This window comes from Citrus sinensis, chromosome 8 (genome assembly GCF_022201045.2).
Source record: "Citrus sinensis cultivar Valencia sweet orange chromosome 8, DVS_A1.0, whole genome shotgun sequence".
Lineage (NCBI taxonomy): Eukaryota > Viridiplantae > Streptophyta > Magnoliopsida > Sapindales > Rutaceae > Citrus > Citrus sinensis.
The window spans coordinates 20,515,427-20,539,293 of NC_068563.1; the positions used below are offsets into that span (position 1 = coordinate 20,515,427).

At 35.5% G+C, this 23,867-nt stretch overlaps 2 protein-coding genes across 13 annotated transcripts; one reads left to right on the plus strand and one right to left on the minus strand.

Moving 5' to 3' along the window:
* Nucleotides 1-4: 4 nt before the first annotated feature.
* Nucleotides 5-19,504, plus strand: LOC102608553 (uncharacterized). 12 transcript variants are annotated; one of them, XR_008050851.1, is made up of 35 exons: nt 5-121; nt 283-430; nt 1,029-1,116; nt 1,489-1,597; nt 1,800-1,898; nt 3,019-3,061; nt 5,150-5,221; nt 5,312-5,407; nt 5,567-5,803; nt 6,039-6,222; nt 7,303-7,414; nt 7,522-7,608; nt 7,972-8,110; nt 9,310-9,406; nt 9,509-9,571; nt 9,677-9,786; nt 10,928-11,032; nt 11,933-12,006; nt 12,148-12,223; nt 12,958-13,194; nt 13,496-13,567; nt 14,941-15,012; nt 15,104-15,168; nt 15,258-15,360; nt 15,465-15,596; nt 16,006-16,149; nt 17,015-17,122; nt 17,226-17,276; nt 17,347-17,424; nt 17,499-17,612; nt 17,875-18,071; nt 18,221-18,290; nt 18,648-18,866; nt 18,939-18,989; nt 19,147-19,504. XR_008050851.1 is itself a non-coding variant. In XM_025102109.2 (34 exons), exons 2-33 carry the CDS (start codon nt 302-304, stop codon nt 18,834-18,836), a joined length of 3,552 nt encoding a protein of 1,183 aa, XP_024957877.2. In that variant the 5' UTR covers nt 5-121; nt 283-301; the 3' UTR covers nt 18,837-18,866; nt 18,939-19,504. The 12 variants fall into 12 exon arrangements, 7 of the variants coding, with proteins under 7 accessions (XP_024957877.2, XP_052287728.1, XP_052287726.1 ...); XR_008050850.1 differs by having other exon boundaries at nt 18,648-18,989; XM_025102109.2 differs by having other exon boundaries at nt 18,939-19,504.
* Nucleotides 19,505-19,671: 167 nt separating this feature from the next.
* Nucleotides 19,672-23,616, minus strand: LOC102609602 (uncharacterized). The gene is made up of 6 exons (XM_006487647.4): nt 23,282-23,616; nt 22,669-22,846; nt 21,907-22,004; nt 20,162-20,258; nt 19,929-20,014; nt 19,672-19,846 (listed from the first exon to the last, which is right to left on the minus strand). Exons 1-6 carry the CDS (start codon nt 23,510-23,512, stop codon nt 19,793-19,795), a joined length of 744 nt encoding a protein of 247 aa, XP_006487710.2. The 5' UTR covers nt 23,513-23,616; the 3' UTR covers nt 19,672-19,792.
* Nucleotides 23,617-23,867: the final 251 nt, after the last annotated feature.

The window sequence follows — 23,867 nt, forward strand, 5'->3', positions numbered from 1 at the left end:
ATTAGTTTTGTTATCCATGCATTTAAGTCCTTTCTTGTTAAGAACTACGAAACGACATCACTAAAACCTTCGTCTCCTTCACTACTATCAACAACCTCGTTTCTCTATTTAATCACACCAGGTACTCTCTGCTTTCTGCGATTCGTTCACTTGATGAAATCTAATCAAATGGCACAATCGTAATTTATTTCTTATTAATTTTAACTTAATTTAATAACTGCTTCAACAATAACACACCATTTCTTAATTTCTTAAGTCATTTTTTCATCTCTGGCTACGTAGAATCAACTGACTGAAAGTAATGATAAAGATGCAAGAATATTCAAACGGAGAAGGAGGAGATGGTGGTGGTGGCGGCGGCGGGCCCGCCGACTTGGCCAAGCTTCAGTCTATTATGCACTCCATCGAGATCGCTTGCTCTTCTATTCAAGTATTTTTTTTTACTTTTTATTTTATTTTCTTTTCTCTGTTTGGTTCTGAGAAAGTACAAGAAAATTTCAAGTCGCACGTTCTGTGTTTCCTAGGAAATGAAAGAGAAAACTATTGTCTACCGTGACTAATTTCTTTTCTCTTTACTATTTAAGCTGATTACTTGATCAATGGTAAATTCAAAGTATTAGGTTATGTTCAGTTGCTTGGAAGATAGAGAAAATGTAAGTGAAGGGGAAAAAAAAAAGGTTAACTTTGAATGAAGTTTTGTCCCTATTGTTGTTGTTATTTAGTTTAAAGCCTATGACTTGTAGTGGTTTTAAAATTGATTTTTGTATTGATTAAATATCTAAATGAACTAACTCGATTGCGTTTTGGTACTGCAAAAATAAGGAAAATCGAATTGACTATGGATGAATTTTATTGCATTTTTCCTTTGTATGAGTTTGTTGTAATATTAGGTTTCTAATGCATATGTTCATGTTTACATATTTATGGAGGTTTGTGATTTTTGACACAAATGAAACTTTCCATATGTAAGTATGCTCTTGTGGACACCAGGCAGGCATTTTTACTGGTGGTGGTTTTCATTATGGCAGATGCATGTTAATCCAGCGGCAGCGGAGGCAACTATTTTGGGGCTATGTCAGTCCCCTCAGCCGTACAAGGCATGCCAGTTTATCCTTGGTAAGTAAATCAGGTGTTAAAAATTTCAACATAAACTTAACGGATGGAAGAGCAGTTATGACCAACTTTTAAGACTGAGTAAATATTAGAATGCATTGGTAAGGCTTTTGGACACAAAGGAGGAATCTTTTTACTAATATTATGAATTTATATTGCCTTTCCTGTTTCCCATAGAAGAAAATTTTCAAGTTATTTTGTGCTCTGGACCTTTGATTTCTATAATGCTCTTGGCTTACAGATGTCTGAATAGTACTTTTATTAATAGTTTTGGTGTGATGCACATGCCCTTGAAGATGAATGATCCTGCCTTTCTCAATTTAATACATTTGTTTATTTATTTTATTTATTTTATTTATTTTTTCCCTGCTTCAGAGAATTCACAGGTAGCAAATGCAAGGTTTCAGGCTGCTGCAGCAATTCGAGATGCAGCTATGCGAGAGTGGTCTTTCCTGACAGCCGATGAAAAGAAAAGCTTGATTGGGTAAGTTTTTGCCTTGGATATTATATGCAGCTATAAGTATACAACTGTCATACATTGATCTTTCTTCTTTGAGCCTTCTATTCCTGTTATCTTATGTCTTACATGAAACTGTGAAAGTCTCTTCCTTATTAATTTAATTATAGTATCATCCACTCTTTGGTTTTATTTGATGATTCTGTGACTAAACATATCTTTTTTGCAGTTTTTGTCTGTGCTTTGTTATGCAACATGCTAGTTCACCTGAAGGCTATGTCCAAGCCAAGATATCTTCCGTGGCAGCGCAGTTGATGAAAAGGGGATGGTAAGTTGCATTTAACTTTATTATGGTAATGATGGTAATAATATGCCACGTTATGCTATTAATTATCCAGAAAAAGTGAAAGAAGTTATTGCTATGTTATGTTACATGGACAGAGATCATATCCATCATGGAATCTAAAATTAATTTGGCATGAAAAGAATTATATTTATAGAAAAGAACGAGATTGGAACTTTTTGCATAATGGAGCAGTATAAAAACTTTGAATTGGTCTAAAACTTGAGTATGGACCTAGTTTCATCATCTTCATTGTTGTGTTAACATACCCAGGTAGATTGGGACATGATTGGTGTTGATGAAGAAATTAAACAAAGTAAGAAACTCATGTTTTTGATAAATAGAGGATTAGGATTGCTGTCCCTCACCCTTTTTTTGTTTAAATTCCCACTCAGATGCCATGACCTGCCTCAAAGGATTCACATTGCAGATTTGTAATCTGCATCAGCCAATGAGTTCCTTACCCCTGTGAACTGCATATATTCAGCTGTGTTTGGAATGTAAATAATTCTTAGCATACATCGTATAAAATTACAGTTATCTCCAGTCCTAGGGCATGTAGAAATACCTGTTCTCATCATCATCCTAAATGAATGTCCGCATGCTTACCCTATTATGGATGGGCCCAAGCAGCCCCCCAGCTGTAGCTCCAGAAGTTTTTTTCTTTTCTTTTCTTTTTTTCATATTGAAAATCTTGCTGCAGTGGAATGAAAACTTTCATGAAGAAATTATTAACTCAACTATCTGTTGTGGAGAATGCATAAAAGTGAATGCGAAGTAGATCCTAAATAACGGCAGAGCTTTATGTCCATGCCTCTCTTTGACTAATTAGCATAGTCTTGTGCCATTATGGTTTTATTTTTTGTGTGTGAATCATAAGCAATTCTATGAGACATCTTCTATTCTTGAATTCCCATGATAGCAATACGTAATGCAATGTTATGCCTTAAATAACATATGTGACAATATATTTATCAATCCATATTGTCAAATTGCATTACATTAAGATTTCGCTAGTAGTTATTCATAATTTCTAGTGTTCTAAGTTACCTCATGAAAGAAATTGAAACTTTATGGTAACTTCAGCAAGTTTTTTCATCTGTAGGCTTGATTTTACTTCATCTGATAAGGAAGCATTCTTCAGTCAGGTACTGCAATTACTTTCACTGTTGTCCTTACTAATTTATTGGAACCATTTATCACTGTGTGATATTTTTCCCTAATAAATATTTTTTTTTTGGTTTTGTGTTAGTAATTTTTTCTAGTCCATATACTAGATTTTTTGTGGCTGTAATTATGCTGGCTTCTTTACCTTCGGTTGTCATTGTGGCAGTAACTTCACATCTATAGATTCATGAATTAATACAATATCTGTGATCACTTAATCCATTATGTAAACTATGATCCATCTTACTTGTTAGGCTGCCAGTTTCTGCCCGCACTGTGTAAGACTGCAATAAGTTGTGCTTTATAATTTAACAAGCTAAGGAAGATTAATCATAAAGGGAAGCTTGACTAGTAAGATGTTTATGCTGGGAAATCTATTATGGCCAGGGAAACTAAGTAAAGTAGTATTCTCGTAACTGTTTCCATTGATATTTATACAATTGTATAGCTACTTTTTTAAGCTTAAATGACTTGTTGTAAATCTGGATTTTATTAACTAGGTATTATTGGATTAGTAAACATCTGGTTCAGATGTGCACTAACAATTGTGCATAAGAAGCACCTGTGTAATTCTTCCCCAACAAAAGTGCACCCTGACTTTCATATGCTTGTATTATCACTGTCTTTGACTCTCATTCTTGAAATCACTTCGTGAGGGTGGGATTCTGGTGCTTTCCTGATCCTTTCAATGCATAAGTTTCTTACCATGCTGCCTTTTAAACTTTATTTACACTCATTGGGCGCCATTTACTGCACCAAATGTCTTTCCCAATAATAGTCTTGGTAAAGTCTTTCATGTTAAAGTTTCTTTGTTTCCTATCAAAATAAATAAATAATTATCTACCTCCACATTATTGGAGGCTCACTATTTATGTGATTTCTTTCCCTTATTTAGCTTAGAGAAGTGCCTCTATAGCTTTTCTAAACCGTGGCAAACAAATAGGAAGTCAGAAGAGGGACTGAGAATGAGTGAAAGTGATGTAGGACATTTTAGGAGATTTTATACTTTTATTATTTTTTGTTTTAATTAGTTCTATTTAGGTATGAGTATAGGTTTTTCTATTTCAAGTTTAATTGTGATTTAGTTTCCTGATTTGAGCTAACTTGGGGAAGTAGGTTTGTCCTATTATAAATAGAGAAGTCTTATCATTGTTTTAGTCGAAGCTTTTGATTAATAAAAACCCCATATTTTTTTTTTTTTAATTCCTTTTGGGATTATCTATCAAAATCTCTCTTATAAAGTCATTTGGATTATAGTGTCATCTAATCTAGCTATTAAGTGTTCATATCAAAATCTCCTTCACAATGTTGAATCGTTTACATTGGAGACTCGCTTCAATTAGAGTGTAATCCAATCGGGTCATTTACCCTATCAATTTGCTTTCGCTACCCCGTTGCATCAGAAAGCTAGATAATGCATGCTAACCAAGATCACTAGCACCTATAGAACTCCCTTTTCAGGGAATCTCCTTCCCTCTACCAAATACATTGGTAGTGAAGGGCTAGCAATGGATCTGAACCACATCTTCTCCAGGAGAAATATTCATTCATGTGAATGATGAACTCTTGGTTGCTATCTTTTTCAATTTTCAAACCATAACATAATTTTCTTGTTATGGTTTCTTAATGTGGCTATCCCATAAGGTAGCAGAGCTGCTGTCGTCAAAACAAAAAGGAGGATGCCAGATTTCTTGCCTCTGATTTTTTAGAGCTTCTAAAGAAACCTTAGAGTGAACTGCTGAACAAAATTGAGAAACGATTAACAAACTACTTTGAAAATTCATTGCCAGCTATGTGAAAATCCCACCAGTCCAATGTAAGATGTTATACATCTCCATTTTAGGTAGTATCATTTTCAGCCTTGATGCCAGTTAAGGGGAAGCTTTTCTTTTCTATCTTTGGTAAATTAAAGTGTGTTAGAAATTTATATGTTTTCATCATTGTCACTTTCTTGGTACCTAAGCTGTTGTATCATGTGTGAAGATGTTTAGAGTTGTTCTGGTGTTGAAATCGTGTTCTAGTCTAGCCCACTTTTTATTCTCTCACAAAAGGAAATCCTATTGCTACAGGTACACCAGGCTGTCCTTGGGATTCATGGAGTAGACACGCAGTTCATTGGAATCAATTTCCTTGAGTCATTGGTATATGTTGCTTCAATTCTTGTTCTTAACTGTTCATCGCTTGGTCTTTTTATTTGCCTCCTGATTTAGAGCGTTGATTCTTCTTTGCAGGTATCTGAATTTTCTCCTTCTACTTCAAGTGCAATGGGCCTTCCTAGGGAGTTCCATGAACAGTGCCGTATATCTTTAGAGCTAGATTATCTGAAGGTTTTCCCCAGGCTCTTGGCATTGTACTAGTTATATAGTTATATGAGGAGCTATACCTTGAGGATAAGGGAATATTTTTAATGGGCTTCCTCTAGCCATAATGTTTAATATACTGACCTTTGTCCTTTTTTTCCTTTATTTTAATATTTTGAATTATAGACATTTTATTGTTGGGCAAGAGATGCTGCTTTAAGTGTTACAAAACAAATAATTGAATCTGATGCCGCTGCATCTGAGGTTAAAGCTTGTACTGCTGCCCTGCGTCTGTTGCATCAAATCCTGAACTGGGATTTTCAGTTTGACACCAGTGGCAGAAAAATTAGTATAAATGTTTTTTCAGCTGGGGTTAGAACTGAGACTTCTTCATCTAAGAGGTCTGAGTGTATCATAGTTCAGGTAAAGAACTTTCTCCAATAAAATATCTGATTAGTGCTGTGATCATGTTTACTGGTTGTATATGACAGTTAAAATAATCTGTTCATGCTTGCAACTTTCTATGCAATTTTTTTTAAGGGAAGAAACTTGAACTGATGATTTAGAGTCTTTTCTTGTGTTGCAAGTAACCCTAGGATATGGAATAGTTAGAATATTGGCATTTTCATATTCTGATTTATATTCATGTTGTTTGTAGCCTGGTCCTGCATGGTGCGATGCTTTAATTTCAAGTGGTCATATTGTTTGGCTCTTGAACTTATATTCGGCCCTGAGACAGAAGTTTTCAAGTGAAGGGTACTGGCTTGATTGCCCTATTGCAGTCTCTGCTAGAAAGCTTATTGTGCAACTCTGCTCCTTGACGGGAACTGTATTTCCTTCTGGTATGTCTTTTTCTAATTATAACTACTTGATCACAAAATGGTTTTATCTGGTCCATGTTTCGGTTTGCTGTTGCAATTCTTTGCAAGCTTTACTGCAACACAAGAAAAGACTGTCTGTCTCACAGTCCTATTGGTACTTTCTTTGCAAGCTTTAATGTTATCTATGTGATAAACTTTGGAGAATCGTGAATACTTGGTAACATCGGCATCCGTGCCTCGGTTACTGTTCATGACAAAGACTTACCGTTTAAGTGCACTTGACTGTATGGAAATATTACAAGAATGTCTTTTATTTGCAATATATCTGTTGCCTTTTGCTGCAATATGAATGGCTTGATTTTAGTTCCAAATCTAACAGTTGGACTTAAATGAAACCAAGAAACCGATTGTCTTCTTCAGTTAGTAACACATTATATGGTAAATACACGAATTATGAGATAAACAATCTTCGCTCTTTTGACTCATAAATTTTCCCTTTAGAAATTTTAATCCCAAGGTTTTAGCTTTGATTAGTTTGTTTGAATGATCACTAGTGATATTCAATATTTAATATAGTTTCAATTGGATACTGCTACAAATTTAAGGTTAATTTGACTTGGTGAAGAGCTAAATCCTAATGGTTCTTTCATCTTGATGATTTCTGAAAAATTAAGAGAGGGTTTTTGGAAAGATTGAGTCGGGGAGATTCTAACCTGGGACTTTGAGAGATTTTTAAATGATGTACCACTGTCTCAAGCTTTATGGATGTAATAAGACAAAAGGAGTAGAGAAGTCGAATAAGCTGTGCGCCCACCCCCCCCCCCCCCCCCCCCCGGGCCCTGAAAAAAAAAAAAAAGCTTATTTGGCATACAATTTATGGTTGTTTTAATAAGCGTACAAGCGCTCTTTCAGATTAGTTTTTACAGTATCTGACAGTTTTTCTTATCTGATATTTTTAGCACTAATATGAAGGGCTGAGATGACGCCAGTGAATGTAGTTTCATTTCACTGTTTAAAATGTTTATTTAAATTTTTTATTTTTGCGGGGTCTCTGATTATGAAAGTAATCTATTTTTGCAATTTACTTTTTCAATTATCTAGATAATGGGAAAATGCAAGAGCATCATTTGCTACAGCTCCTGTCTGGGATATTAGAATGGGTTGATCCTCCTGATGTTGTGGCACAAGCAATTGAATCAGGAAAAAGTGAAAGGTCAATTCTAGTTTACTTTGTTTTCTATTTCTTCATTGTTCCTTCCTCTTTTTAATTTCTTTCGAAATGGAGTCTCACAGCTATTCTGATTTTTCCAATTTCAACAGTGAGATGCTAGATGGTTGCCGTGCACTATTATCCATTGCAACTGTGACAACTCCCTTTGTGTTTGACCGACTCTTAAAATCCATAAGGTCAATAGTAGAGCATTACGACATTGCAGATATTCCTCTTTCTTCATCAGTTATTAGACTTTATAGTTTCTTATAAAATAAAACATAACAGAGCATTTATTTTAGGTCTTGTTATTTATTATACAAGGTCTGTTGCTATATTATGTAACAATAAGAATATAAACTCTACCTATACAAACTTATATGGTACTGTTATATCATTACCACATGTTTCATATTAATTAGCTCTTTTATTCTTTTGAAAATATGGGAGTGGGTCATGTGAAATGTATAATGCAACATCAGTTTGAATTTATAGAGTTTGTATCTCTAGTACAACTCCTGTAATTTAATAATTAGTCTAGCTTTTGTTGTAATGTTCAGGCCCTTTGGCACTCTTTCCCTGTTATCCAACTTGATGTGTGAAGTTGTTAAAGTCCTTATGATGAATAACACTGAAGAGGGGACATGGAGCTGGGAGGCTCGAGATATCTTACTAGATACTTGGACCACCCTACTGGTTGTATGTAATTTTATTCCCCTTGAATATTTTTTTATTATTTTTATCTTTTTACCTTATGCATGCAACAAAACAACTTTTTTTTTTCTAACCCTCTTTCAATTTATTTGTCAATACCCTTTTCAAAGATTATTGCTGCTGTGATTCAGCTTAAATCTAGGAAATTATGGTGGCATTTGATTCACAAAAAGTATTCATTGCCTTTTATGAAATTTGAAAAAAAAGAATTGTTCCTTAAATTAAATTAAATGCATCAGAGAATGTTGATCATTTGTTTCTACACTGCACTGCTGCTTACTTTTTGTGGTCTAAGCTGTTTAAGACCTTTAATTTGAGCTAGTCAGCTCCTGCCTCATGTTACTCCAGCCTATTGGAAAGATTTTCTTGCTTAAAAGGGAGAGGAAAAACAAAGGTTCTATGGTACTGTGCAATCTAGGCTATTTTTTGGGTCGTGTGGAATGAAAGAAACCATAGGATCTAAAGATTTTCTTGCTTAAAAGGGAGGGGAAAAGCAAGGGTTCTATGGTACTGTGCAGTCTAGGCTATTTTTTGGGTCGTGTGGAATAAAAGAAACCAAAGAATCTTTGATAACAAAGCTGGGAAAGATTCTTCACACCTATGGGATGAAGTGAAGTTCTGGGCTTCCCTCTGGTCATTTATTTATTACTGCTGAATTCAAAGATATCTCTTTCTTTTTTATTTCGCCTCTTTATCGTGAGAGGCGACGTATTCTTAGTGAGCTGTGTTGTTTTTGGATTTTCGGCTATTTTTAGTCTCTGTAGTTTTCTGAGTGTTTTGGTTAGAATGTGACTTCACATCCTTATTTTTGTGGATTTGTAGTCCCAGCAGTCCTTGGCAGAAAAGTCTTTCATCATAGAACAAGGCTATGTATCGCTTCTTCCTTACTTTATCAAGAAAGTCTTGACATCACTCGTCTTTTGTGCTCGCACCTTCCTAGGCTAGCCTTAAGATCTTCAAAATTTGAATATATCATATCATGTTTCTTGTTTTCAGTTTTCAAATTCATTAAAATGTTATTGTGAATATAAGGGGCTTAACATTCTGGTGATGTTCAAATTTCAGTTTACATCTTGTTGTGTTATATTTTGATCAAAATGTGATTCTTGTTCTCAAAATGTGAATTGTCCTTTCTTCTTGAGCTTGTTTAGTAACAGCCAACAATTATTGTTGCAAATCTTCAGTCATTAGATAGTACGGGAAGGAACGTAGTGCTTCCACTGGAAGTACGAAATGCTGCAGCCAGTCTTTTTGCCTTAATTGTGGAGTCTGAACTAAAGGGTAATATAATGGTTGACAAACTAAGTTGTTTTTAATTTGCTTTTTCTGTGAAATGTTCTTTCTGTTTTCAATATTTACAATAATCAATATTTTCTGATGTAGTGGCCTCTGCATCAGCAATGGATGATAACGGTGAATTCAACTATCTTCAAGCTTCCATCTCTGGTAAACAAAAACTCAACAAGAAGTTGTATTATGAAGATTGTTTTCCCTTTTTTTAGTTTCACGTTGATCATTGTTATTCCATATCTTCTTTTTGTGTTCTTGCAGCAATGGATGAAAGACTAAGTTCTTATGCTCTCATTGCAAGAGCAGCAATTGATGCCACAGTTCCTCTGCTCACCAGACTATTTTCAGAACGCGTTGCACGGCTTCATCAGGTTCCCCTAGTCTCTACATATTAAAGGATATATTCACTTAGCACTAATTATTTGGCTGATTGGCTACTTGATATAGTGAGTTTAACTATTGTGGTGCTAATTATTATTTATTTACCAATGTGCTGGATTATTGCAAGAGATCGTATTTGACTTTATATTTTTGGGCGTGAACATTAATTTATTAGATAAGATGCAAAACAAGATTTATTCCCCAGTAAACATTTGACTTTTGTACTTTCCAAATTCAAAGGTCAAAAACATTGTGCAAACCGAAGCAGCCACTACCAATCTTTGGTTGTTATCTCCAATTTAGCTTGTTTACTATTAAAGAAGAGTGTAAACTCATCCTTTGTGGACCGATTTATTGATATAGGCACTTATTTTGGAGAATCTTTTGTATTACTGGAGGTTTACACTAGAGAGGCTAATTGAAATGATAAATAAATACATTAAGTGTTTTGTTTATGTTGTGGGGGGGGGGGGGGGGGTGGAATTGCTAGAGTTTATTGACTGTGAGTTCCATTTAGAGTTGGTGTTGTTGGATAGATTTTGTTGCAATTTTCCAATTATTAACAATACATTGTAGAGTTTATTAATGCCTACAAATTCTAATATCTTTTAGGAGAAAAAAGTGGATTGTATTGAAGTGGGATAAAGTTTGTGCTTTTTAGCTTCACTCTGGGCTTCATTTCTAAGGAGTTCCAAGATTCACCTTTTTTCTTCATTTATCTTAACTGGGAGGGGGTTCTAAGATAGGTTTGTAAAGGATGGTCTAGCTTTGTAGAGTGATGAATGGGTATACTTTTGTATAGTACAGAAAAGTTTTAGTATTCCCTCTTCTGATTTTTGCTTTTTTGGTGGACAGCAGGTCCACTTCAGTGTACTGATTCTTCATCATTAATAAGAAATTCAGTTTCCTATGAAAAATGGGGAAAAAAAGAAAAGAAAAATCATTCATGTAATCATATTAATATCAAACAACATTCCGGGTTTAATCTAGCTACCACCTTTAATGTTGAGAAATAAAGAATTATGCTATGAAGACAAGGCAACTTAACAGAATTTTCTTCACAATTTGCTGAAGATGTTTGTTTTTTCTATTTCACTTGCTCATTTCTATAGTTATAAAATTTGTTTCTAGGGCAGGGGCATGATTGATCCGACAGAGACTTTGGAGGAACTTTACTCATTGTTACTGATCACTGGACACGTACTTGCTGATGAAGGGGAGGGAGAGATCCCCGTGGTAGTTAGTTACTTTTTTCTGCTTATTATTAAGCTTCACTTTATCATATGTACTGTTTGTTCATTTTTTTCATTATAGATGTGAAATGCTCTGTCTTTCCTATTTTGGTTGTTCTCTTTGAATAGTTATGTTACATGGGTGGAATAGTTCTTCATTGGAGTTAACTTTTAAAAAAAAAATTATTAATTAAACACACATGCACAGTACATGAGACTCGAACACAAGATCTAAGTCTTGGTAAGCCTGCCCACTAACCAGTGGAGCTAGGTCTTGGTCTCAATTTATTAACTTATTAACTTTGGATGTGAAATAAAGTAAGAGCTGCCTTGTCAAAGTTAGTGATGACCATGAATTCAATGGTGGAGCTAATTACACTTACCATGAGACACCGATATATAAATGTTGATTGATGAAAGGGGATTCTTCATACTTGATGACATCTGGCTTTAAATAACAAACCTGCTTGTTCACTGGCATATGTTTTGTGGTGCAGTGTCATGAAGTGTCCAAGCTACATTATGCAGGGATTGCTATGTTTCAGAGAAAGTTAAATAATCAGTGAATTCAAATTATTTGCTACCACCATGATCATCATAAAAGGGCTTGCAATTTCTTTTTCATATTTGCATATTTTAGTTGATTGTTGGAACTTCACTAGTTGAATGCACTTTTTAATTTGATGCGATTGACTATTAATAGCCGTTAGATTCTTGCATCACCTGCAGTTCTTCTTTTTCTCTTTCTATTTTCCAAGCATGTTAGGGATCATTGGCAATGTCTCGAGTTAGATAGGTATTTAGTCAGTTTCTTTGGATGGCATATATTTGATGATATTAGGAACACTGGACTACCTAACATCCTCTAGAACTCTACTAATGATTTACACCTCGTGATAAATAGGTTCCAAATGCTATACAAACTCATTTTGTGGACACCATAGAAGCTGCTAAGCATCCGGTTGTCCTTCTCTGTGGGTAAGCTTCTTTCTTTCTCATTTGCACTAAATTATGGCACTGTCAAACAAGACTGGTTATCAAGTTTGTTGGTTTGTTTTGTTCTAAGGTTGAAAGGTGTGACAATTGACAATTAGGTGTTGATCATTTTATTTGATGCAGCTCAATTATAAAATTTGCTGAATGGAGTTTAGATCCAGAAGCTAGAGCGTCAGTTTTCAGTCCTCGACTCATGGAGGTGCCCCATTGTTTCTTATTGTGAATTTATTAAAAAAAAAAAAACTTAATCACTATGGGCGAATTTTTGCTTGTTTACCATTCATATTGCTTTTATGGGAATGATTAAAAGGGGATACCTCGGTCACATTACAAGCATTATTATCCTACTTTCAATCAAACTATGCAGAAGTTTCGCCATATTTATTTTCATTATTGGAATATAACGTGGAACAATTAAATCTTGGTCACATTGCAAGCATCAATTATCCTACTTTCAATCAAACTATGCAGAAGTTTCGCCATTTTTATTTTCATTATTGGAATATTTGAAAACGTGGAATGATTTCCTATCTTATAGAATCACTAATCATGGTTTTTATTTCGGATCAATTTTGTTTGTAGAATCACTCATAATGGTGTTTACTTTGGATCAATTTTGTTCAAGTCCAGTTGCCAAAGCTGGCATTTTTGAAGTGGCTGGTTTCATTTTGTGCATTGATTGGCTACAGTAGATCATATGTGTCATTGTAACTATGGAAAGGAGAATATTCTATTGGGGTGGGTTGCGGTGTTTATGTTTTTGGTTTCTCCTGATTTAGTAGATTTTTTCTTACTCTTCTGCTCAACAACCAGCCATGTTTTTATGGCTTTTAGAGGATGATATGATGGGGTACTGCTTTCTAATTTTTCTGTTAAAACAATATACAGTCATGCTATATTGGCTTACTTAATTGGAACTGATGCTGGTTGCAGGCTATTGTATGGTTCCTTGCAAGATGGTCCCAGACATATCTAATGCCTCTCGAAGAATTTAGAGACAGTTCCACCAATTTATGCCATGATACTGGGTATCAGCATCAGTCATCCACCTCCAGAAAAGCTTTGCTCAGTTTTTTTGGGGAACATAACCAGGGAAAACCCGTGCTTGACATTATTGTTCGCATTTCTATGACAACACTTGTTTCGTATCCTGGGGAGAAAGATTTGCAGGTTAGAGCATAGAAACCTTGTTTTTTTCCCCCCTTGTAAGTTTGACATTTATCAGACATAGTATTCAAGTTTATCTATTCATCATTCTGTCCGAATTTTAAAATTCACCATGTTGAAGCAATCCTTTTGATCAGTCATAACTTCGTTAAATTTCACTGGTTATGCAGCTGTTTACTACCATGTTTAAGGCGAGGTAGAAAATTGCATTAAAGAATTAAACCGTGACATCATTTTAGTGCTTGGAATTTTTATTTTTTTTTAGATTCTGTGTTTATTCCTCCCTTTTTTCCCCCGTTGGCAGGAGCTCACTTGTAATCAGCTACTACATGCACTGGTTCGACGAAAAAATGTTTGTGTACACCTTGTTGCATTGGTGAGTTCTATACTGCAATGCACCACACTTTAGTTTGTCAACCTTTGTGTCTTTGTTCCCTGGGGGTTCTCTTTGTTATTAAACCATCACAGAACTACTTTTAAGCTGACAATGAGGAATGCTCTGTAAACTGCGTCAGATTAACAACCATTTTGCAAGGGTTTCTTGAATTCATGCCTGAAATAGTGCAATAGAATTTTATGTAGCCAATCCAAAATATTCTTAATCAGAGATTTCTGAGTATTTTACTAATACGGTGGTGTTGAGCATGTGAAAGGAACTTTCTGTTGATTGTTGTAATGTATGTTAAGTAACAAGGATCCTGATAGCCATCATCATGAATTGAGCTTACTTTCTTTTCAAAGGTTTGAATGGGGATGAGAAACCTCACCCACTAAACGCCAACCCTTGCATCTGTTATTCCTTGAACTCTGGTGGCTGCAGGCGCAAAGTGCATTCACGGCCAATCAGGCTACATCCCAGGGGCAAATCCCAGTTAATATTTGCATCTGAAAGTGATATTTTATTATTCAAGTAGAAAAGGGATACTTTCTTTGTTTTAGTAGCTTGTACATCATAGTAATTTTCTAAGTACAGTACCATAGCGAGGCTGTGATGGCCTAGACTACTAGGTCATCATTCCAAGAAGGTAATAAATGGTCTCTTTTTTCTTAAAGGATGGTGGCGAAGGGATGTTATGTGGGCTAAGTTGTGAGCTCTCATATATATTCTTTTTCCCCCACCCAATTGTGAAGGTGGTAGTATGTATTTGGCTGTAACATTGCACATGTATGATACCATCTTTTAAAAAGATGGGTGCTGACACGTTGCTTCCGTTAGGCTCTCTTTATATAACGAGATGGTGGAAATTATAATTTCCTTTGTTGGAGAAATTTGTTCTTGCAAGGACCTTAACATTACAGACCCTGAGATTTTAAACTCTTTGGCTACTGTCTCATTACTTTGCAAAACCTTAGATATAGGCTTATGTTTTAGACCTTTTCATAAAAGAAGCCATGACTGGTGGTCAATCTGACTTTTAGGGCCAGTTAGTGACTTATTTAGCCGACCATCAGGCTAACTGTTGGGTCAGTGCAGTTTTACTTTCAAATGGTGCATAATGACCTAGGCTATCTTGGTAAATAAAGGTTGAAGTAGGCCACTTGGCTTCAGAAGTCAAAATTTGCAGCATTTCATTTCTCTTAAGACGACATACTCAAATCAAGTAATTTTTATTCCAACTAAAGAGCGTTACTACATGAATCCTTTTGTGCATTTGTACTTTCAAATGGTGCAGAATGATTAGAAGAATAGTCTTCTGTTCATCTATTTGTAGCTGTATACCTCACCTAGTTAGTCTGGAATATTTTCAGGGCTCATGGCGTGAACTAGCAAGTGCTTTTGCTAATGATAAAACTTTGATTTTGTTGAATTCCACCAATCAGGTGAGAACACAAGCGGCATTCATTTGTGATATATCTATACATAACTTCCATGTTTACCATTTGTAACTATAATGCTTTGATTCTTCTTCAGCGTTCGCTGGCTCAAACGCTTGTTCTCTCAGCTTATGGAATGAGAAATTCAGAATCTTCCAATCAGTAAGTCTTCCATCTAGGATTTTCTCAGTGCATCTATTCTCTGCTTGTGAATTTTAATGCTGCTAATTGGTCTGGTATCAATTTCATAGATACGTACGGGATCTTACACGCCATGCTACTGCATATCTAGTGGAACTGTCTGGCAAGAATGACCTCAAAAATGTTTCTCAACAACCAGATATCATCCTGTTGGTTAGTGCATACAATTTTTATGGGGCAAAATAATCCCGAATCCATGAATATATAGAGGAATGATATATCTAGAGGAACGATTATTTTTCAATGCCATCCTGTAGGTCAGCTGCTTGTTGGAGCGACTCCGTGGAGCTGCCAATGCGACAGAACCTCGAACTCAGAAGGCAATTTATGAGATGGGTTTCTCTGTAATGAACCCTGTTCTGCTGCTTCTTGAAGTTTATAAACATGAGGTACCACATGTATATCTCTATGTCAACTGTACTTCCTTTCAATACATAAGTTTAGAAAGTACGGTTTCCATCATCATCAAAACTTCTCTCTTTCACCTCAGAATTTATTTGTCTCAGCACAAAAATCTGCATAGATACTTTTATGACTGCTGATATGTCTCAATCGATTTCTCTTTTTCCCTTTTCTTCTTGTTGAAGCCATTTGAGTTGAGCATGGTACTGCCAGTTTCCTTCTCATTTACTTCCACAAATGCAGTTAACAATTAGTAAAAACTATCTCCAACTATTTCAATGCATATCATTAGTTAACATTAACTGTGCTTCTGGTGCTTAAACTTTAATCCTTTGTCAACTTACATGCTGTTAAGACTGTTCATTTACACTATGCTAATCTCTGATTTTTGCTTAGTCTGCAGTTGTTTATCTGCTACTTAAATTTGTTGTTGACTGGGTGGATGGACAAATTTCCTACCTAGAGGTTCAAGAGACTAATATCGTTATTGATTTCTGCACGCGTTTACTTCAGCTTTACTCATCTCACAATATCGGCAAGGTACAGTTTTGGTACATTGTTGTCTCTACTAAATCAATGCTAGTCTTGATAATTTTTGTGATGCATTCTAATCTCCTTTTTACAGCACAAATTTCTGTTATTAATATTTTTATTTATGGTCATATGTCTCTATTGTTGTTGCTTCTACATTCCATTGACTGCGGTGAAGTTTACAAAGCATTTAGAAGTATTCAGGTGGTATCATAATACTGTTGCTTTCTTCTTCCAGTCCATACAATAAATTATTATTTGCTATGATTTTGTATTTTCTATATCAGCTTTGCCACTTCGATGCCAAACTGTTTCATTTTGATGCAGGGGGTTTAATCCAAATTTTGTTGTTTGTGAGGTTTCTGATCTGTTTTCACATGGAAAGGTTCTTTTTATGCGGCAGAGTAAATAATTTTTAAATAAAATAGGAGCTAAATCTTCCAAGCTATTTTTCGGAAAAGTGATAGTTCTCATGCTTGTAGCCTTTTTTCTGCATTGCCAGTGTTTAGCTTTTATCCAATCCAAATATATTGTAGAATATCTGACTATTTGTCCTCCTTAAAGTGTAAAGTTGATGATTTTTTTATGCCTTCTTTCCTGTTTTATTTTCTTCTATCATGTGTAGCCTCAGAACCTGATATTATGTGTATCATTTTTTTACTTTTTTTTTTTTAATCGTCAAATAAAATGGGAATCAATGGGAATCAAGGAATTTTGTTTTAATGATGCACCAGATTTTATATCATTGCTTTACCAATATTAATGTTTTAGTTGGTTTTAACTTATGAAATCTGTAATACCTCAATTGTGTTGTTTCCCTATCCACCAACACTTTTTCTTTCTTCAAATTCTCTTTCATTCACTATTTTTCCAGATGTTGATGACTCAATCAAGCTGCTTGCTTGGTGAAGCCAAGACAGAAAAGTACAAAGATTTGCGTGCTCTTTTTCAACTTCTTTCAAATCTCTGTTCAAAGGATCTAGTAGGTCTTTCTAGTACATGTATTCACACCATTGAGAGAAAAATTTTGCTATCCGTATGTTGAGCATTTGGTGAACCTTGTTAAGAGACTACATATATTGCAGGTTGACTTCTCATCAGATTCCATTGAAGCACAAGCAATCAATATATCTCAGGTAAAGTCTTACTGTTTGCTCGACAGAATCTCGTAAACCAGTGAATGGTGTCTTACACTTTCTTTTGCAGGTTGTTTTCTTTGGTCTTCACATTGTTACCCCTCTGATGTCTGGGGACCTGTTGAAATACCCCAAGCTTTGTCATGATGTAAGAATTCCGTCCATTTTTAAATGGATGCCCTTTTTTAATAATGATGTTGATATACAGTGTTTGTTCTGCAGTACTTCTCCCTGCTATCTCATTTACTGGAAGTTTATCCTGAAACTGTTGCCCAACTAAGTACTGAAGCCTTTGCTCATGTTCTTGGAACCCTTGACTTTGGTCTTCATCACCAGGTAAAATGTCTGTCCATTCTTCAGCTGTCCACCCCTGTAATGAATATATGTTTCCTATGTTTTAATATTCTGCTTTAAGATTGGTTTACTGAGGAATTCTGCATGTTCATACTATATGGGATTAAGTGGAGAAAAGAAAATAAGTTCAGCCATTTTTAACTAGTATGTTTCCTTGTTATACACTGTCCTGGTTGCATTCTATACCATATTTGTATGCTTGGAATATTTTGCAAGTTTTTCACTTTTCATTTCAATGCTACAGGACTCAGAGATAGTTGACATGTGCCTAAGAGCTCTAAGAGCTCTGGCTTCCTATCACTACAAGGAGACAGGTGCTGGTAAAGTTGGCTTGGCTGCTCAAGCTGCAGGTATCAATAATTCAAATGGAAATCCAGAGGAAGGAGTTTTGAGTAGGTTTCTTCGTTCATTACTGCAGCTGCTTCTTTTTGAAGATTACAGGTAATTGTCACTCACTCATTCTCTGCACACTTTCTTCTAAGAAAGCTTATCATCTGCACCCTTGGAATGACAGTTCATGCAAGGTGTGTGTGATATTCTCCCCTTTGCTTTTTGTAAATAATACCTTACTCATTTGCTTATGATTGCAGTCCTGATATGGTTGGTACTGCAGCTGATGCTCTCTTTCCTCTGATCCTCTGTGAACCACGTTTATATCAGGTATTACTCAAGTTATTTGTATGGTCAGACATTTGAAAATAATTTAAAGTTCCATTTGATTGGATTGTTCACATTGGTTTTCAAGTGCTCTTGATCCAAAGATGAAATTATTTTAGTTTTCAAGTACTCAGCAACATTGTACATTTTCTTAATACTTTGATGAGAGTGCACTAACTAGAGAAGAGATAAAGTTGTATTGCTACACCCCTGTTGGACTAGGTATTAACAGAACCCCTCTTCCTTCTTCACCACAAGCTAAGAGAAAATTCAATGAAATTTTGCTATATTTCTCTTCCTATCTGTTGTTATATGAACATCTTATTAAGACATGGGGTGGGGAAATACTTTTTGCTGCAGAGATTGGGCAGTGAGTTGATTGAAAGGCAAGCAAATCCACCATTCAAATCAAGGCTGGCAAATGCATTGCAGTCCCTCACAAGCTCGAATCAGCTTTCTTCTTCCCTTGATCGTGTGAATTACCAGAGATTCAGGAAGAACCTAACCAACTTCCTGATTGAAGTTCGTGGGTTTTTACGAACAATGTGATGTGTGCAATCCACTGTATATCTGTTGAAGGTAACCCATTTGTTCTCTCATTCTTCAGCATTTGCAAGAAGCAGAAATCTGAGCATTGCATCTTCTGCACAGCCACGATTATCAGGCGATTGTATATACTACGGAAACAGGAGTTGCAATTCAGTAAGTAGAACTCAAGAGTTTCCTAGTTTTAGATGTTTCTCATGATGAAACAGCAATTGTACAAGTTCGATGCCAGAGCTCGATGGATCGTTCCATGGAAGCAATTTGTTAACTACAGATGACAATTGGTTGATTGCTTGTTCTTCATTTTTTACAGCTTCTGGCGTCAGTTTTGACATCCATCACCGAATTTTTGGTGTGAATTATGGGCCTTTCTTGAATGCAAAAGCTGCTTTGGATTACCAGAATATTTTATCTGTTGCATTCTCTAATATCTAGTAATTGTAACTTGGTGCATTGCTTCAAGCTTTCAGCTCTTGCTCAATAGTTTATCTTGGGAACAAGCTGCTTATTACTTGGAGGTTTAGAATTTGAGTCAGCGGATCTCATTTAATATCGTACCATTTCTTTTGTAGAGCTTTTGTTCCCATATCATCTATCATTGTGGGTTGTGGATATTGGATTGCTTTTGAGTCAGCGGATCTCATTTAATATCGTACCATTTCTTTTGTAGAGCTTTTGTTCCCATATCATCTATCATTGTGGGTTGTGGATATTGGATTGCTTGTTAAATATGGAGGTTGATGGTAGGAGTTTATAGTCAAAATGGAACAGCTGTGTATATATGATCATGAAAAATTTGGAGAGAGACCATTTGACGAGAAATTATAAGTGCCACATGTAACAAATACGAGTTATTATCAAATAAATCGAGAACGTAAAGAAGCAATGTATAAATTACAACATGGCTAAACTCAGGTCATTATCTTGACAAAAGTATAAGTTCTAAAGGATTCCAATAATCATTTGTGCAAGACACTCTTCTTAGAAAGCTTTGGTTTCTTTTGATTATGATTCTGCAAAAATCATAAAACAGATGACACATTAGCAGATACCCAAGCAGACTACAGATAAATAAAAATGCACAAAAGTACTCGCCTTTGATCTCTCAAGAGCCTCAAAATCTGTCCTCTCTTGCCACTTGCTCTTCCGCAGTTTTATAGGTCGATTTCCAACATATTTACCTGCACAAGGGTACAAGTAACATTAGTATGTTACGAGATTAAAAGTCGACCAACATTAAACATTATGAAACATTCTAATGGCTTCTATGATCCATGCAACAAATAAACAGCACTGGAGACATTATACAGTGATAAAAAGTTAGTTACCATTCATTTCTTTAAGTGCTGCTGCAATATCAGAAGGGTTGGCAAAGCTAATAAACCCATATCCCTTTGTTTTGCCGGTGCGCTTATCTCTCACAACCTAATTTGCATAGTAAATAGTGAAGATAAATTTTCTTAGTTTCCAATAATAAGCTAATAAATCAAAAATCCTCATCAAATTATTCATCAAGGAGAAAAATAACAAATGCCACAAACCAAACAACAAAATAACAGAAATTGGGGAGCACATACACATAACAAATAACATTGACAAAGCAATGGCAGTTTAAGAGTAACTCCCAAGTTAATGGACATGTAATAGGAACTGTCAAAGAAAAGGCGTACGGCTTGCCTAGGTGATAAAGATCTAAAAAGTTCCCTCCAATTCATGCATAGTCAATGACTCCTCTAAGGCTGTCTAAAACTTATGAGAGATGCAATACTCCTAATAAAGCTAGTGACTCTTCTAGCTTTCAAGCAAATTCAAACATAGAACAGCATGAACTCCCAATCCCAAAATGGATGATGGCTTTCTTGAGGGCTATAGTCAAATAGTTTAGATTGTAATTAAACGATTTCAGCTGAAATATATTGATTAAGCTCTGCCCCCAGGGGCTTGACTAAGTGGTTTTCAAGCAACTTTTTTTTGCTGGCCATCAGGGTTCAAATCCTGGCGGAGGTACGGGCTAAATAATCCAGAACTTGAGGCAAATCAGCATAGAAGGAGAAACAAGTTAGAGCAATAACGTAGTATTACTCACGATAACCCATCTAGAGTTCTCCCATTACCCACTTATAAAGGTAGCTGAACTCCAACTATTAACCCAAAGTTTTCACAAAAACAGAGAATCTCATATACAGTTGTTAAATTGAAGAAGAACTGAGAGTTATCCTAGCACCAAACAGGCATTGTTAAAATATCTTAGAACCCACTCCTTTAACACACACAACACACATATTGGTTAAGCTCTCTAAGACCTATGTATATTTTTTATTTAGGCTAAATAATCCAGAACTTAAGGCAAATCAGCATTGTAGGAGAAACAAGTTAGAGCAATAGCGTAGTATTACTCACAGTAGTATTACTCACAGTAATACATTTAGAGTTCTCCCATTACCTCACTTATATAGGCAGCTGAACTCCAACTATTAACCCAAAATTTTCACAAAAACAGAGAATCTCATATACAGTTGTTAAAATGAAAACAACTGAGAGTTATCCTAGCACCAAACAGGCAAGGTTTCTTAAAATGTCTTAGAACCCACTTCAGAAGTTCAATGAACTGACCTGACTCCAACTTGATCAAATCAACTCATCCTTGCTATAATTCATCAGGTAAAAATTTAACCAATTCATGCGTCAGATGTCGATTCCAACTGTTCATATCCAATATTAAATGATCAAACCTGACTTCAAGCTAACTTTCAGTTTTGTAAATTAAAATAAGAAAAAAAACCAAAAGCTTTGAAATCCTAATACATAAGTCACATCCTTTGTCAAATAAATAACATCTTCACTGATGTCATAAGTAGACAAATATGAATATCGTTAAACTAAGTAAATTACAAATTCAGAAGATATACTAACATGTAAATTGTAGACAAAACCTACCTTAAAGTACACAAACATAATATAACTTCTCTGTGCGCTTCAAACAAAAATCTGAAGAGGAAATAAAAAACTTCACAGCAAGTGCACAATGCTTATAATACAAGTACAGAAGTAATCAAGTGAAACAGAAACTTACTTTGGCCATATTAAAGGAAGGAAATCGTGAAAATGCTTTAGAAAGAACATCATCATTCACCTCATTACCAAGATCACCGCAGAATAGGCGATAGTCATCTGCAAGAAGTTAACAGAATTAAAACACGTAAGAGTTGCCCCTGGAAAAAGAGGAAGGACATAATCACCCACCCAAAAAAAAAAAAAAAGGAAAAACACACACATTGATGCAAGAATGAGCCCTCTGGAAAATTTAAGTGCAAAATGCTCAGAAAGAAAAGGTATGAGACTCATCAAAACCCATAATCTCACTCACACAAGTTGTTGGGGGCCAATTTAAAATAACAATCATACAACTATAAACAAAGCATGAGTGCTTAATCAAGGTCAAAAGCCATCTAACAGCTTAACCAAGTAAATATTTGAGATCTTCTCAGGAGGGACTCTCTACCCAGACAAAGAATTACTTGAACCTTGGACTCCAAAATATTTTATCAAGTCGTTATACAGAAACATAAGAGCAATGAATTCTGCACTTATTATCTAATGTATAGATAAAAACTTGCAATATCTGGGTCCAATCCAGCAAAGCATATCAAGCCTCTAAATCTAATTCCATAACAGAAAAGAATCTTGCATGAGAGTGTCACAAGACCAAGAAAAAAACAAGGATGACATCAGTTCACACAAATAAAGAAACTTCAGACAGTTGTCATGCTCACTGATCATGTAAGAAAAAAGAATTAAACAGAAAAATGGAAAAGATAGGTGAACATATTCTTACTTTCTGGCCACTCTGCAAGCGTTGGATCCTCCCAAGTCTGCCCAGCTGCTTTACGAGGTATTGATTTCTTTTTAGTTTCTGCTTTGTGCTCAATATCACTGCTTGCAAGTGCAGCTTTCACACTCTCAAGTGCTTCAGGCGTAATCGTCTGTGCATCCCTTTGAAATAACTGTTGAGCCTGTTCAAATTAAAACCAATAAGAAACAAAAACCAAAACACACGCCAATAATCTGCTACAAAGAAATTTCTTAAAACTTCTTCAAAAATTAGCTACACCAACTAGAATGTCATTAAGAGATTTTAACAATTGAATGACACCCCTATAAATATTCACACTCCTGTACAATTGATACATTAATCACATTGCCTATCCTTTCAGTAATTAATATCCCTACATAATCATAAATCCAAACAATGACTCATTCAACCTTTAATAATAAATCTAAACAATTGACTCATTAAATCTTTCAAAACTTTCTCAATTTACATCATTCAGAAACCTACAATAGGTTTAAATTCCACTAAATCTAAAATTCTCAGTCACAGAAATTCAAAAAAAATAATTTTTATTCGAAAAAATAAATGTACTAAAAAAAGGGGCAATTGCCCGGACCTGGTGGTATTGGGGGAGAGAGTAAACGGGGGCGACGGGGGCGGCATAAACAGAGGGGACAACGGGGGCGGGATAGGCAGCGGGCGGTGGGTACTGAGAAACGGCCGTCGGGTCGGTTTGCTGGAGGTGGAATGGTAAGGGAAAGTATGAACTATTCGCTGTTGTTGGTGCCGCCGGCGCCGCTGCGTATGTGAATTGACCGGAGGAAGAAGACGATTGCGGCATCGACATGGGAGAAACGAAACGCCGTCGGATTTGATAGATTTGGGAATTGGGGTTTGCTGATAGAAAGCTCTAGAGTTCTGTCGTTAAGAGGGGACTATTTTGCATCAAAGAGGGAATATTTACCTCCGAGTGGGCGGACTTGGTTTAGAATTACGAGAATATGTCAAGTGAGATTCGAAATTACTAAAAAACCCCTAGAAGAGTGCGATTCATTCTTGAATGGTTTGTTAGTAAGGACACTGGTTTTCGAGCATAAACCGAGTTGAGGAAAAATAATTAAACTCAAAAAATCTTGACATAGAAGGATTTCCAGATCAAACAAGAATTTTAAAGTAGCATGTAATTTTAAAATGTTAAATCG

What these genes read in the sequence shown, in the direction of transcription:
- LOC102609602 (XM_006487647.4), bottom strand. Translation starts at nt 23,512, where the DNA reads ATGTCGATGCCGCAATCGTCTTCTTCCTCCGGTCAATTCACATACGCA. An exon ending in AGCACTTAAAGAAATGAATG is followed by an intron (nt 20,015 to 20,161) that starts GTAACTAACTTT and finishes ACCCTTGTGCAG; the next exon opens with GTAAATATGTTGGAAATCGA. An exon ending in AGGCTCTTGAGAGATCAAAG is followed by an intron (nt 19,847 to 19,928) that starts GCGAGTACTTTT and finishes TGATTTTTGCAG; the next exon opens with AATCATAATCAAAAGAAACC.
- LOC102608553 (XM_052431766.1), top strand. Translation starts at nt 302, where the DNA reads ATGATAAAGATGCAAGAATATTCAAACGGAGAAGGAGGAGATGGTGGT. An exon ending in TCAATTTCCTTGAGTCATTG is followed by an intron (nt 5,222 to 5,311) that starts GTATATGTTGCT and finishes TCTTCTTTGCAG; the next exon opens with GTATCTGAATTTTCTCCTTC. An exon ending in GTGTACACCTTGTTGCATTG is followed by an intron (nt 13,568 to 14,940) that starts GTGAGTTCTATA and finishes GAATATTTTCAG; the next exon opens with GGCTCATGGCGTGAACTAGC.